Source organism: Mandrillus leucophaeus, unplaced genomic scaffold (assembly GCF_000951045.1).
Source record: "Mandrillus leucophaeus isolate KB7577 unplaced genomic scaffold, Mleu.le_1.0 Scaffold336, whole genome shotgun sequence".
Taxonomy (NCBI): domain Eukaryota; kingdom Metazoa; phylum Chordata; class Mammalia; order Primates; family Cercopithecidae; genus Mandrillus; species Mandrillus leucophaeus.
This window is the reverse complement of record NW_012103543.1, coordinates 1,579,424-1,596,317: the sequence shown is the minus strand read 5'-3', so window position 1 is coordinate 1,596,317 and position 16,894 is coordinate 1,579,424. Positions and strand designations below refer to the sequence as shown.

Here is a 16,894-nt window from a genome sequence, read left to right as displayed (position 1 = left end):
AACAACAGAATAGTAATTACTTAGGCATGGTAGATATCTGCAGTGAGTTTTAAAAATTTCTTTATTTGAACTTTTCTGTATTTTTCAAAGCATTTATAAGGAACATTAATGTTTATGTGAAAAGTTACTTATTCTGTCTTTCTATTTCTCCTTCGTAACATTTATCACAGACAAATTTTTATTTGATTAATATTTACTGTAAACTCCAAGTGAGCAGAGACTGTGTGTGTGATTTTTCCTCATCATTCCATCTTCAGTTCTTGATTCACTTCCTGATGGTAATATATACTCAAAAAGTATAAAATGAATGAACGAACAAATGAATAACTTCATAGTGATTGCACATGGTGCTTATACAAGCTTGAAAAATGGCCTCCCAAAAGACATCTGCATTTTAATCCTTGGAACTCATGAATATTACTTATTACATGGCAAAAAAAAAAAAAAAAAAAAAAAAAAAAAAAAAAAACACCAAAGGACTTTGCAGATATAATTAAGCATTCTGACACAGGGAGATTATCTTTGAACATCTGGATGGGCCCTCAATGTAACTGCATGTATTCTCATAAGAGGGAAGAACAGGGAGATTTGACACACACCAAAGAGGAGAAAGCAATGTGACTGGAGGCAGAGAATGGAGTGATGCAGCCACAAACTGAAGATTGATTGGTGGCAGCCACCAGAAATTGAGCCTCTGGAAGGAATGAGGCCATGCTAACACCTTGATTTCAGCCCAGGGATACTGAATTCTGACTTCTGACGTCCAGAACTGTAAGAGAACAAATTTCTGTTGTTTTAGGCTGCCAAGTTGGTGCTAATTTGTTACAGCAGCCATAGGAAGCAAATATAGTGTTCAAGTGAAGAGGAATCAAACGAGGTAATAATTTGGAGCTGAATGCGAGGGAATAAATGTACCATTCATAAACAGGAGTATAAAAGAGTTTAGGGGAAAAAAAGCAGGGGTTTGAATTTTGATGTGTTTTATTTTAGAAAATGGCAAGGACATTGGAAGTATATGGAGGCCATACACCCGTCTCTCTTCCTGTACTATGGGCTCCTAAAGGTTATACCTTTCATCTTTGAATTTCTGGTAGCTCCCTAACATACAGCCATTCAATACTTGTTTGGGATAACAGGCCCATTAAGATTGACTTTTTATGCTGAAGACACTTGAAAAAAAAACGCCCTATATTAGGTTTATGGATAACAAGGAGATTTTAAATATCCAGACTACATTTAATTTTTATTATGGTGGACAATCAAGAGTTGACTATATCTAGTACACAGTATGGTGTCCGGCTTTAGAAGTGGCTTAATAAACATTTTTAAATGAATGAATGAATCTAAGAAAATATTACTAGGTATTTAAAATGTGATCTGCCTGTTTTTAAAAAACTTAAACATACATTTATCAGATAACTCAGTGATTCCACTGCTAGGTTTCTAACCCCTCAAAGTGAAAACATATGTCCACATAAAGACTTCTATGCAAATGTACCAAGAGCATTATTCTTTTTTTTTTTTTTGAGATGGAGTCTTGCTCTGTGGCCTGGCCCAGGCTGGAGTGCAGTGGCCGGATCTCAGCTCACTGCAAGCTCCGCCTCCGGGGTTCACGCCATTCTCCTGCCTCAGCCTCCGGAGTAGCTGGGACTACAGGCGCCCGCCACCTCACCCGGCTAGTTTTTTGTATTTTTTGGTAGAGACGGGGTTTCACCGTGTTAGTCAGGATGGTCTCGATCTCCTGACCTCGTGATCCACCCGTTTTGGCCTCCCAAAGTGCTGGGATTACAGGCTTGAGCCACCGTGCCCGGCCGAGCATTATTCTTAAGAGCTAAAAAAGTGAAAACAATCCAAATGTCCATCATATGACAAATGAATAAGCAATAGGTGTTATACCCATATAATGGAATATTATTCAGCATTAGAAAGGAAAGGACTACTGATACCTGCTACAACATGGATGATCCTCAAACACACTAAGTGATAGAAACCAGACGCAAAAGACCACATATTGTATGAATCAATTTACATGAAAATTCAGAAAAGGCAAATCTATAGTGAGAAGAAGTAGATCAGTGGTTTCCTGGGTCAGGGGTGAAAACAGGGTTTGACCCTAATGGGGCAGGAGAATTCCTTCTAAGGTGATGGAAATGTTCTAAAACTGGACTGTGGGATAGTTGTGCAACTCTGTAAATTTACTAAAAATCACTGAATTGTATATTTAAAATGGGTAAATTTTTTGACATACAAATTATACCCCATTAAAGCTGTTTTTAAAACAGTAATGTGCTTAAAAATATGACAATTATACAGGCAGAAAGTGCTTTTTACCAAAGCATATCTTTAAAACTATATCACTCCTGCTAAAATCTTCAGCGAAGGCTCACAGCAGCCATCTTGTTAAAAACGGAAATAATTTGTGATATTTACAGTGTGGGTGCTTGATGTAAGAGCCTCAAAAAAATTCCATCCAGGTTTAGTAATACTCTAACTAACAATCATAAAAATGTGAAGGGACATTTGGTAGCCTTTTATAGACTTCATTTACAAGGCAGATGCTGCTCCTTAGAAGTGTTTGCTCTGTAGCTTAATTCCATTTTTCTGTACAGTATGTACTTGTTTTGGGTAGGCTGAAAATGAAGATGAAAAAAGATGACTTTATTTAGTTATTTCTTTTCTTTTTTTCTAGGAGAGTTAAGAAAAAATTGATTTTAACCAATAAGAGATAGTGGGCATAAGTGAGAGTCCCATGTGAGCTAATGAAGTACTCTATATTATTTACTACTAAGAATAGCTAATGTTTAGTAAGTGCTTACTCTGTGCCAGGAACTGTGCTAACGCAATTACATATATCATCTTCTTTAATCCTCAGAACAATTCTGTAATGTAGTTAACATTATTCCCATCTTATAAAGAAGAAAACTGAAGTTAGAGAGAAGATAACTTGACTGAAGGCACAAGGCTGGTAACTGTGACAGACAGGACTTACATAGAGACTCAGAACCTACTATGCTATAACTATAACTAGGCTATAACTGCTGCCTACAGAATTAGTAGAAATATAATGTTTAAAATCAGGAAGCTTAAAATATATTTTAAACCTGTTTTAAAGGAATTGTACACATCTACGCTGATTACTCCCAAATTTCTATCTTTAGTGTTGACTGCTCATCTGAATAACAGACTTGAGTATCAGCTTCCAACTTGAAATCTCCACGTGTGTCTAAAACATCTCTAACAATATGTCCAAATGCAAACTTTAAAAATCGATCTCCCCAAGTGTTCTCCATCTCAGTAAATAGCACCTTCATTTATCCACTTACTCAGGCCAAAATATTCAAAATATATCCTGAACACTTATGATTGCCACTGCTACTACCCCAGTCAAACCACCACTATATTGTCTGGATTATAATAGCAGCTTTCCACATCCACTAAGGTAGGTTAACTGCATTAAATGGATTAACAAAATGTAAAAGGCTCATGTAAGAGTACTAGGCAGGTGGGTAGATCAGAAGGGCAGTAGTCTTCCACACAGCTGTTTAAGGTTCCAAGCCAAAGGAGACACTGTCATCTTCAACAACTGCTTTCTATGTCTGTCCAGCGAGGAGGGAGAAAGAACATGGGAGAAAGTGGGTGAGAAATTTTTATGGAGCAGGCCTGGAAGTGGCCCACATCACTTTTTTCTATTACATTTATTGGCTAAGAACCAGTCATGCAGCCACCCCAAGTAAACGGCAATAGAGGCTGGAAAATGTGGTCTGTATTCCCAAGAAAGAGAGAAATTTGGGGGATAGCTAACAGTTTCTTCCATATCTCCTCATGCTAGGACTCTGGCTCTTGGGCAACGATTCTCAAATTGGGGAAACAATTTCTCCATTAAAAGTGTTCTTATTAAAATCAAGAATTGACTATGGTAGGTGAAGAGGGGCAGTTGCATAAGTCTCATGTCTAATTTTAGACTGGAAACAAATGCTTCTCTAAGAAGGTGAGTGGTGCCACCTAATACAGTAATTTTCTGCCAAGTCTTGAGGATAAGTTGCAATATACATGACACTAACAGAGGTTTACTAGAGTTGTATTTTCTAAAGAAGTATCAGAGGGCCTGGTTTCACTTATATAACAGGACAATGAATTTTGGGGGTTGCAAACATATACACTGAACCACAGAGAGCAAATCGGTTAAAGGAGAATTGCACATTTCTTTTGGTGGGGAAAGAAATATCAAGAGTTCCATACCAAGTCTCTGGGGTCAACCGATTAATTTTACATGAATAAGAACAGTTTATATAGCATGTGGGTGGAGGAAGGAAAATTTTAATGATTTAGTTTTTCAGTTGAAGAGACATAGTATTTTAGGGGATGAAGATGGTAAGAGCACCTTTTTGCTTTTGTTCATGTTTACAAAGTTACCACAAGTGAAAAAACTGGTAAGAAGTGGTTTCAATGGAGGCAGTACAGTAATGAAGATAAAACAGGATTCTGGGCAATAAATCTTTTTCTACTCTGTAAATACCCCCCTTTCAACATAAAGGCTCTTTAAAGAAGTAAGAAAACAAAGCTTTCAGAAGGGGCTTGATACATTATTTATGAACTTATCAAGTGAAAAAAAGCACCCACTCAGACATTTTAATAAAAACTTTCAATGAATGTATCTAATTTTATTGGTATTTTTAAAAGCCAATTATGAACTGGAAAGTTATTGTTTGTTAAACTGCTATACAGCTTTCTGCAAATAGAATGTTTACAAATCACTTGGAATCACTTTTCCAAAGTTTCAGTTTATGAAGGTCAAATAACTATGTAACTGCTTAATAAAGAAGCAAAGAAGTACCTCTAAATGTCTCTCAGCTCTGATGGGCTTATATTCTGCTCCTTAGGTGAGGTATTAGCAAAGCTTATTTATTTTCATTTCCAAGGCTTTTATTTGCTCATTCCCTTGTGGTAAAGCTGATTTCCATGATGATTCCCTTCTTAATTTTAATACCCTTTTTACTCATCATATAGACATAAGAATTTTCCATAAAATAATGAAATCCTTGCAAAGGAAATGAAGACAACTCAGAGAGTAAAGTAAACTAGCTCTTTTTTCAATTAATTGATCCACTGTCATGTGCATGTAAGATTTTTTTTAAACCTAGGAAAATAAGGTTAATTAACATAAAAAAGCCTCACTCATCTAGATGCTGAATTTTGCATTTTACCCATGCTGCCTTAAGTGCCTTGATTTCCCAGTAATGACCTAGTTCTCCTAATGAGGAACATTAACCCCTGGCTGTAGCTGTCCAGGACTTAATTGTCAACTACAGCTGAAATAGGGGAGTTTGCCGATCAGCAGGTATGTGGTATATTAACTCATGTCATTTCAACCCCTAATAAATAAATCTGTTGCTAAGGCAACAGGAAGATCAGCTCTATCAGTATTCTTCCCTCCCTGTAACCAGCTCCCCACCGCCTCTTTTAGAGGAAACTGCCTTTCACACCAAGCTTAAGAAAAAAGAAGGAAATTAACTACATGTAACCATAATTAGAAGTAACATCAATTCTCATCTCAGAAACATATCTAAATTAATAAAAAAGGACAGCAAAGACAGAAATGCTTTTGACGAAGATCATGATAAATTATTTCCTTCAACAGGACATAGGGACTATGAATATACGTCTTAGTAAGAACAAACCTTAAACATTTCATTTCTCTGTTTCTGAATTTTCACCTTCTTTTGTTTAACCAACAAATGATGCTAGGCCAAATAATGCTGAAATAGCTAATTAGTTGCATAGCCAATAAAGATGATAGAGGGGGGGAAAAGCTTACATAATTTGTAATAGTTATTGCTGTGCTACCTTGGAATTTTTTGGTATGATTGAGCAAAAAATAAATAAATAAATGAAAACCTTCCTGGGTAATCTAGAAAAGCTACTGGAGCTCATTCACTTAGGATTTCACATAAGAGTTTAAAAAGCGATTTCAATGGATTGTTTCAAAATGACTTAACATCTGGATTATGGTGGAGGGTAGGTTAAAAAATAATCTACAGGGATCTTCACTTCTGGATTTATTGTTCCATAATAACTTAGAAATTACTTTGGTTTTAACCAGTTTGAGCTTTTCCTCCCAAACATTACTACTCTTCTGTTAAAATGCATTATTCTATTTTAACAAAATCTTGAAGGATTTGTATTTGCAATGCCTATAAAGGCATTTCATAAAAGAAAACAAACCAAGAAACCATAGGCTTTGTAAAAGCAACGCTGATCACATGACCATGTCTATCTGTCATTTGATAAACTGAATTCTTCCCAGAAAGAGAGATAGAACCTCAACTGGACTTACTGAGCGGGTGATTATCAATTACCAAACAGTAACCCTATAATTCATTAACATTAAGTAACATCGACTAAGTACCCCTAATTGCCAGGCACTCTGGTTAGATGCCATGGAAAAAATTCCCCCTAAACAAAAAAAAAAGTTTCTATCTCTATCCTGAAAAACTTTAGAACCTAAAACAAATGCCACCATTAAAAACATGAAATGAGTAGGGCTAGGAGGCATGTGGAAAGTGCAAAGTTCTGTTACATGTTTATGTGGTACACTGGACTGCACAGTGCCTTTGGCGCGTGGACATCCACAGTCAGGGGGATCAACACACCACTGGAATTTAAATCAGGGAAGATGTCTGAGGAAGGCAGAGGATTACAAGGCATCACTAGAGAAATATAATGATGACTACCATCATGGAAAGGCAGGTAACACCACACATTAAGAGAAACAGGAGGAATATTAGTCTCAAAAAAAAAAAGTAGAAAAGAGTAGGCTAATTAAAGAGAAGTTAGGTCTACTGGGACGGAGTGGAAAAAGTCTTAGTGACCGGAAAGGAGAAATATGTTTAAATTCACACACAATCACGTATATAACATAAAAATATATAGCAAAGAAACAGATGATCTATCTGCCAATCCACCTGTCCACCTATCTGTCCATCCATCCATCCATCCATCCATCCATCCATCCATCCATCCATCCATCCATCCATATCATCTAGCTATGTACTTCCCAACTCACCCACCCCTGACTATGATGTTAAGTGAAGTCTGGTGTAAGAATTTGATCAAAAGAATGGTGACAGAGGATCCTTAGGCAAATGTGGGTCTTGAGCAGTTGAAGATGACTGTCATACGCATACCATAATGAAACAGTGTCTTTTGCAACAATTAGTATGTTTACAAAATGAATCATGCTTAGTGAACTTTTTAACCTTGTTGGGCAGGAAAATGGTAACAAGAGCTTTAGTTTATGATATTCTATTATAGCAATACCAGGATAGTGACTGCTATTGGTATTATAACAATACCAAGATAGTGACTGTCCTTATGCTGACGTGGTGTGTTAAAATGTTAAAAACAATCCAAGAGGCAATGAGAAACTAAATGTTGAATCTGTACTTATTTTCCATATGTTCAATGATTTGGAAAATAGTCAGCAAGGCACCAAATATGGAATTTTGGAAATTATAAATGGGATTCTGGTGAGGCTCTTTCTTTCGCCATGGATTTCTTAGTATCTATTTTCTTACCACTAATTCAAAATCCTGAAATAGATTCCCATAGATTAATCTAATAGTGCTATGTTAGAGGATAAAATAAAACTGTAAGTCATATAGCACATGGTAATTTTAGCCAGATATTTGATTATAATTTTTCCCAAAAATTCTAGTAAAATTCTTTAGAGAGCTTTTCGTTTTTTAAATGCCAGAGTTCATTCTCTTTAAAGACAAAATTCTTTAAAGACAAAAATCAAACAAACTAACCAATAAATTCCCCAAAACACTCTAGGCATGAAAAAGGTAACTAAAGAAAACTTATCACTAAATTGAGAATGACTATAAATAATTAGAACCTTATTATTTCACATGAGCTTTGACTGTCTAATTGATGGAAAAACACAGAACTGGTTGGATGATCCCTTTCGAAGAGCTATTGGTCATTATTCCTAGTCAATCTGACAACTAGCTACTTAAAATAGTTATAAAGCAAATATTCCTTACATCAAGGGTTACTTAACTGTGAAAATGAATACTACTGGGAAACATCTATGGAATCATCTTTTTTAGAGATCAGAATACGTAAGATGGCTTCTCACAGGTATGAGGAAGTTTTGGTGGAGTGTGCTGAAAAGCAGATAGCCAGAGCATGTGAACATCTTTTCCGGAACCATTATTCTTTGAGGATCATTCTTCTCTTAGAAAAACAGATTTACACATAACATTGAAATAGAACAAAGAACATTAGTGTCCAAAAATTAACACTTTGCCCTTCTGTTCACAGCCTAGCATAGTACCTGAAGACTGATTTCCAAAAGTATTCTCCACCCCACATCATCCTCTGTCCTTCCCAAAGTATTCTATTACAAGGTAATGACCAGAAAAGCCTAAAAGATTTAAGATGGCCTACTCACCATACTTTTTCTAAGTTATTTCAGCAATGAGAAAACCAAGGTAAGTTTATTCTGGCCTGAAAAGCATATCATTCAATCATCCAAAACACATCCTTTCAGAAGACTAGTCATTGATTGTGTTTTTGAAGTTATATTTTTAAACCTCAGAGAGTCAAAGAGTGAAACAGAGCAATTTATTTTAGTACCAAATAATAAAGCATAATTTTCCATTTTATATCAATCATATATTGTGTTAGAAATTGCCAAAGTTTCTAAAAATATAGATGTCAAAGTCATTCAATATTATGGTACATGTTTTACTTCAGCGACTCACCTAAGTTTGTTTCAAAACTGTTTTTCGTTCTCAATGACTGGACTTTGTCCTTTCTGACTTCACACTCTTTATATCAACTTTGCATAAATTGATTTATCATTATTTTATGGAAAATGCTGCAAATACCATATAGCTCATAAAAAGTCATTCTACTTTAAGCAAAGAGCTTTGATAATTTCCCTTTATCCCAAGTGATAAGCTCACGGTAGAACTTATAACTATAGCTCCTCTAATAATTTCAAACTTTTTAACATGCCTCATGGCCCACTTCTTATTTTTATTAACAAGAATGCATCCAATTATGGGCCAATCACAGAGGTTTAATGATCAGAGTAGAATTTCTTATATCATAGATCTGTATCCTAGGGTTTCCTAGCTACTTAGCCCACATTGAGGCAAATTGTGTTTGGTCTGAGAGAGTTGACTTTTATAAGATAAACCCTTGTTCACTGTCAAGTTTTAAACCAAAAAAATATAATATGTTAATATTCAGGGGAAAAAAATTTAGTCTATGAGAACAAAAAATTAGGCAATTCCAATGGCTAGTGGCAGCCATATTTACATACATCACATCGATTCCATTTGACAGTGGTTTTCAAAGGGTAGTCTGAATTCTTGGCTGTATTCAAGACTTTTTCAAGGAGGTTGCAAAGTAAAACCATTTTCATAAGGATACTAAAGATGTAATTTGCCTTTTTCTCTGTGTTGACATAGGCCCTCATAGTGAAAAACACTGGTGAATAAAGCTGCTGGTGCCTTAGCACAATTCAAGGCAATGGCACAAACAAGTCTGTTTTACTTAAGCATGTCCTTGTAGAAGCAGTAAAATTTATTAATTTTATTAAAGTTCATCCCTTTGATATTTTTTAATATTCTATGTAATAAAATGAGGAACACACATGTATACCAAGATACAATAGTTGTCCTGAGGAAAAGTATTTGTATGCTTGTTTGAGTTGTGAGCTAAACTAGTTGTCTTTTCATGAAATAGTGACTTTATTTCAAAGAACAACTGATAGACAAACCACAGTTAATCAGACTTTGCTATTTGGCAGACATTTTCTCAAACATGAACCGTGTGAACTTGTCACTCAAGGAAAAACAAGTGATAATACTTGTTGCAATGATAAATTTAAGCTTTTAAGGGAACATTAGAATTTTGAAAAAACTGCACTCACACTCTTAGCTTGACAGCTTCCCATTACTCAAAAATGTCTCTTTAAGAGACCAATGGTGATATTAACAAATATGATTTTTTGAAATTGTATAATGAATTGCGTCAGCATTTAGAAGATCTTCAATTTGGTGAACCTATATTTCCCAAATAACCAATGCATGATGCCACAAAATCCATTCAAACTGCATGCAATGGAGCATGAAGAAATCATTTATGTGGTTTCATATTCCATATTGCAGCAAATCTTTAAAGAACTCCTACTTGTCAAGTTTTGGTATAGTATCAAAGAAGAATATCTACAGTAATCTGAAGAAATCATTAAACACTCAACTTTTCCAGCTATATTTCTTTGTGAGGCAGAATTTCTTCATAAACTTCTACCAAAAGAAGATATTGCAACAAATTAAACACTTAAGCAGTTATAAGAATCCAAATATCTTCTATTTAGACAGACATGGATTTTTAAAAATGTGATGTTGCTGTTCTCACTGATTTTTTTTTTTTTGGGAAATACAGTTAATTTTCATAAAAATACATTATTTATGTTAACATATATTTGGTTCTTTATTGCTATTTTAAAACACTCTAATGTAGATTTTAAAACTTTTTCCTCAGTTTTAATTTCTAATACAGTAAATGTTGATAGGTATAATCCCAACAAACAAGAGCTCTTTGGTATCCCAGTAATTTTTAAGAGTATGTAGGGGTCTTGAGACCAAAGAGTTTGAGACCTGTGGCCTTGAGAGAGTGATCTTTCAATATAGTCTAAACTTGTTTTTTTTGGTCCTTCCAGCAGTGTGTCTTTTATGCCCATCATAATAACTATTAGAGAATGCTTAAAGGCTGTAACGTGGATTAATATTACAATATTTGTATAATATTTGGAAAGAAAATAGTTTTTTAAAAAAAAAGCAGTGCCAATTGCAGCCTGTTTTTTACAGGTCTTTCCCTATAAGTCATTTCTATTAACCATGCCTTGCTATAGATGTTTATAATAAAACATTAAGGACTGAGTAGAAAGGAGCAAACAAATTACTCTGCAGAGAACCCAGCAACTCTGCTAAAATACTGTCAGTTATTTATCTACTGTCAGCAGATGTTGCACACTATAATCCTTGACAAGCTCAGTTTGAGAAAGAATGAGGAGAGGGGCAAGCATTGCATTTAAGGGCCTGTTCTCATGCACAGACATTTTAACACAGATTTAAAGCCAGAATGTGTCTTCTAGAAAATGTCACTTTTGATTTTGATACATATTCTAGCAAGTAGGCTCTACATTTGGTTGACTTAGTATGAGATATGTTAGAGGCTGACACTATATTTTAGACCATTCATGATCCCAGTGTGGAACTAACACAATGAGGTCAGCATCACTTCATTTTTAGAGTTGGCTACTGCAACTGCATGATTTCATGGGCATATTTTTTTATGATAAAGAGGAGGGTTTTATTTCTCTTTCGTTAGGCAAGGTAATGACAAGATCTAAGAATCCAACTGCCCTCTCCAGTGTTCCTTTCTCCTTTAGGTTTACATGGAAACAATCATCAATGCATTTTCTCTGGTAAAGATACATGGCCAAGGTGAAAATGCAACAGACTTCCTGCTTCTAAAGAGCTTCCTGCAGGCTACTGTAAAGAAAACTCCCCTTTTCAAGCAGGGAGTTAAGGCAGCTCGAAATACTGACAAAAATATGTGAAGTACAAGGATGGGGGAGGCTCAAACTAAGGGGGCTGAATAAGAAACACATCCCTGGTCATTTGTAGTAGAAACCATAGTTTCCTTCTGAATACCATTCATATTGACTGGTCAATTATATGATTTCCACCCATACAATCAGGGGTCTAAAGAAATGTGTGCTTGTAGCTGGGGATGTTTGATGAATGCTGAACCAGAATCTTAATTTTCTAATTCATATTCACCAATTAAAAATAAACTGTATTTTTATGAGCAAATTTACATAAATCAGATGATAAAGCATCTACCACTAAAGGGTAGGAGTTCAGCTCACAACATTTGCATAAATCCTCCTAAAGAAAATATAGGCGTTTTAGATTTTCATTGAAGAGTCTTGCTGCGATGGAACTCTAATGGGCTTAGAACAGTAAATTTTGAAGAAACTGATTGCTACCCCTGTAGCTAGTAAATGTCTGCCTAGACCCAGTGGCATTTGAAAAAAGTGTTTTATCATAAAATTATCCCAGCAGAGTCCATTCTGCAAGATAACATCATCATCATCATCATCAGTACTCCATGCAGGACCCAACAGCTCTGGCACAATATTGCCAGTCATTTATCTGTTGTCAGCACAGGTTACACACTGTAATCCTTGACTGCCTCGGAATTAGAATGTCTTTGATGTCCCCACAAGAGTTTTTTGCCCGAAGGCTTTACCAATGCTCGGCGGCTCAGTGTTTATTCCTCGTAATCTTCCTCTCATCTCCAGGCTAGCAGTGACAGATGGTTATGGGCACACAATAGTATTAAGAGTTTGATATTTTTTTTATGCTGTGCTCTCTGTACAACAAATAGCTATCAGACGCGGGCCAGAGAGCTGACATGGCTCGCTTAGGTAATGGCAAACAAACAGCTCGGGTTGATGCTTTCTGTCATTTCCCCTCCTAACCCTGCTTGTTTTCATTGTATACTCTCAAAGGTAAACTATATTAACCTTATAGACTGTTATTAAAAAGATATATCTATATGAGCATAAAGTGCTTTTCTTTTCTCTTTTTCTTACTCTTTTGATTATGAAAGTAATACTGCTGACATATTGAACAAATATCGAATGTCAACATAAATTTTTAGTGTGTGATAATATCCCCCTTCATATAGCTGTGTGTCAGGCGGGAACCTGCGGATGATGCATAGCAGTAAATAACCCAAACAAAATTAGTTCTCTTGTCAGCTTCTACCTTGTATGTCCCCAGGCATCAGTAAAATTGACTGCACGCTAGATTTTCAAAATTAGCCCTAATGTTAGCTATGTGTCTGGCAACCTCCAAGTTTCCAATGTTCTACTATATTACCCGTAAGGATGAATGTGTTACTTTTATATTTTGGCATTTACTCTTGCTGATGCGGCTTTTTTCCCTCTTCTCCAAATTAAAAATAATTTAGCTTTAACAATAAGAATGTGCACAAACATAATGCTGCATCTCTTTAAGCAACTAACTTTAGGCAATTAAATTAAATTAAAGCAAAAATATACAAAGGAAGAGAGGGAATTATTCAATTTAATATTGTTAATTTTATTAACATAGCTCTGTCTTATTTTGTGCAAAGTATTGAATAACATGGTTTTCACTCTGTCCTCCATATTGCTGTTTTGTAAAAGCAGACTAGAAATTATTTAATTTAACATTTTCATGATAACCTGGAACCAACTTTTAGAACTGATTTTCTTGCAATAAAGAGTACTTCAGAGACAACCAAAGGTTAATGAAATAAAAGAAAAAGCTTTTCAGAAGGGAGTAAATGATGACATCTATTTTACCTTGAAACAGGTTAATCTCATCTAGACCCAGTGCATTTTAAAATCACATCAAAGAATATTGAACTCTGTCACAATCGAAGTAAAATATGATTTAAATATACCTGTTACTACCTTAGAAAGGCTATGCTGGAAGTGTGAAGTTGCACAAACAAATTCAAAAACACATTACACATCAACTTTCAATCCCTACATTTTACGTTCATACATTTAGAATCAAAGATGAAAATCCCTTTAGGTACCAGATGCTGCAGATCAACTGGGAGAGCTTCTAGAGTTTTAATGTGCTGGAAGGCAAATCCTCGGCAAAGGCGCTTTGCCCGGCCAGTGCGGTGTGCTTATTACTTCACCTGCAAACGGTTGCTCTCAGAAAATCGGACCTAATGATCAGCCTAGCATCTCTGCAATAAAGAGACCATAATCTGTGAGGGAAGTGAACTCTAATCAGGCCACATGCAGATTAAACTAACTGGGAGGAATAAAAACTAGATTAAAATGTTCATGCCTAATACCAGAAGATTATCAGGACATTTTACCTCTTTAAATCCTAATTTATAGGAGGCAGGGTTAAGTTTGAGTTTATATTTGGTGAGATTACATGCTGCAGTTGATTTTCCTCTGTTTAGAAAAGACTCGGCTAGAAAGTATTTTGCTTAGCACAATACAGAGGCATCCGAGTGAAGGGAATGGTTTGAAATGTACTGATATACATATTACGACAAGTAAAATGAAGCCACCTTGTTGAAACTGGCCAAAGTAGTAAATAATGGAAATTATTCTAGCTTTAATATTAATATTGCTTTATCAGTGTATATATATGAAAGAGTTTTGTGATAACTGTGTGTGTGCGTGTGCATAAAACGGAATCTGATTCTTGTATTTTGAAACTTTTTGAACAAGACTTGATATGCTAGAAGTGCCTACCCACTACTGTTAGTTGAGCAGATCACTGCAAATCGTTATCTGTAATTCAAATTTAATCTAAGCGCATGACCATCAATGTGAAGATATTTAGTAGTACCACCTTGGCAGATCATGAGTAACACCACCACATTAAAATAATCTTTTTCTAAAGCAATAAGGACAGCAAATTATTATGTCAATCAACAGAATATATTTTCTTTCACCAGTTCTACAACTCTTACTAAATTGGCATGCCTTGACTTACCACCTGTGAGGCCAGACAATGTGCAGCAGTCTTTGCTGATTAGCATCTCCACCCAAAGTGGCACAGGGATTAACAGTCAGATTTTGTTTATTTTCACCACGATGAGAGCTTGAATTTTCTGGTGAGGTGGACTTTTTCAGGTCTGACTCCTGTCTTAATGAGTTACCCAAGTATTCTCGTCGTGCAGTATCAAGGCCACAGTGTGCATCACACTCTGAATTAGAATTCTTCAATAAACCCTCCGAATCTCTCTGCTCCGGCTGAAAAGGAAGGGCCATGGACAGAACCGTACCGCCATTTCCTTTAAGGCTGAGCATCTTCTTTAAATGGGTTGTTTTGTGCTTGGGCATGAATCTGTTACAAAAAAAGAATGCAATATACTTTTAGTGGCAAAAAATATGTAAAATTTGTCCTTTACCTTCCTGTAAGGACATAATGATTATATATAAAACTGAGAAAAAATAAAGATGTTATACAAAAATTCCAGAAAAAGTGCAAAAAGTAGTAGCCACTAAGAGAAGTTCAAAAGTTTGAAATTGGACTGGGCTGTCTTTGAATGGTTTCCAAAGAGTTTCTATGGCTATAAAACTTGAACTGCACATACCATGAAACATAACATTAGAGGGATGGTTTATCACTCTTCCCTCACTCATCCTTCTGGATTTCCATTTTGTGTTTTCCAATCACTACATGGCCCAGTGCTTATTTTCAGGCCATACTTGTTCATTAACCTACAAAAATGTTTGAAACTGCCTTGATTAACACTGGTCATTTCTGCTCATGACTGTTCTGTATTCCTGGGCACCTGAATATATATTAAATTGACTTGGCTAATGTTTCCTGAAGTATATTTTAATATCTTTTTTATTATCATTTCTCTCCTATCTTTCCATGACACTTTATCACACAGAGTTCAGTATCTGTTACTTATTGATAGAGAATCAAAATAAAACGAAACCTTAAAAAAGTATAGCTTAAATCCTGTAAGCCACATATACAGATAGAGGGGCTATCCTCAAGGAGCTCACCGTCTATTGGAAAGCAGACCATTAGTGCTTACAGCAGAGTGGGAGACAGACACATGAACAGTCAACTAACCTACCTTGGAACATACTATACATGCAATGGCCATTCCGTTTTTTTTAAATGGAGGGGAAGAAGAGATTAATGCTGATTTGGGGCTCAGTAAAGGCTTAAAGGTTTTAGGTAAAGGATTGTGCAAGACAGAGTCAGGGAAGCTCTAGAGTCAAAGAACATGTGATCAAAGGAAAAAGGGGTGAAGAAATACAACTCCTTAGGAAATAACATGCAACCCAAAGAGACTGGGATGCAGGTCTGGATGTAAGGTCTAGAGGGGTAGACTAGGCCAGACTACCAAGTGCTTTTTCAGAGTTCCTGAGCCCCATCCGGAAACTTGGCCCCTTCCCTGAATTGTTGTGTAGGAGAAGAAATGGGTTTCGGAGGTAGGTGAAAAAGAAAAAGCACGGAAAAAGCAAAAGGGAACATCTGAAAGAGTAGAAAGAGAAACCAAGAGAGTAATATTACATTACTGAAATGAATCAAGAACCCTCAAAGAGTGTGTAAAATGGGGCATAAAACACTGCAGAGGTGCTACAGAGCAGAAAGAAGAAGCTTTTGGCCTTGTCACGTCATAGGTCACTGGCTACTCCGACAGGCTACTCTCTGCTCTGGCTGAAAGATGGTGCACCTTGAAGAATGGTGTGGGCAGAAATCAGACTGCAGGAGGCTAGGGTTTGTGTATGAAAGAGAGGCAGGCCGGGCGCCACGGCTCACGCCTGTAATGCCAGCACTTTGGGAGGCCGAGGTGGGCAGATCACGAGGTGAGGAGATCGAGATCATCCTGGGTAACACGGTGAAACCCCGTCTCCACTAAAAATACAAAAAAACTAGCCAGGTGTGGCAGCGTGCGCCTGTAGTCCCAGCTGCTGGGGAGGCTGAGAGAGCAGAATGGCGTGAACACGGGAGGCGGAGTTTGCAGTGAGCCGAGATCGCACCACTGTACTCCAGCCTGGGTGACAGAGCAAGACTCTGTCTCAACAACAACAACAACAAACAAACAAACAAACAAAAGAGGCAGAGCAAAAAGGAGGTAGAGAGAAGGGAGGGGAAGGTAAGGTTGGACTTTTAAAAATGAGGCACATGGGCACAGTGTTATTCACTTAGGTAGAATACTTGCTAGGGAAGGAAGCAGGATCCTGAAGAAACAGAAAGATCTTATAAGATGGGAGGAGAAAAACATTATAACACGTGTGATCATGGTGTGGGTGAAA

The 16,894-nt window shown here is 36.4% G+C and overlaps 1 protein-coding gene across 3 annotated transcripts in view; it reads right to left on the bottom strand.

The window, feature by feature from the left end:
- GTDC1 (glycosyltransferase-like domain containing 1) overlaps positions 1-16,894 on the bottom strand; it is a 308,918-nt gene that overhangs the window by 51,762 nt on the left and 240,262 nt on the right. For all 3 annotated transcript variants that reach the window (XM_011988703.1, XM_011988704.1, XM_011988705.1), the window contains one exon: positions 14,604-14,957. In XM_011988703.1, coding sequence (XP_011844093.1) covers positions 14,604-14,957 — 354 coding nt within the window. The remainder of the gene's footprint in view (positions 1-14,603; positions 14,958-16,894) is intronic.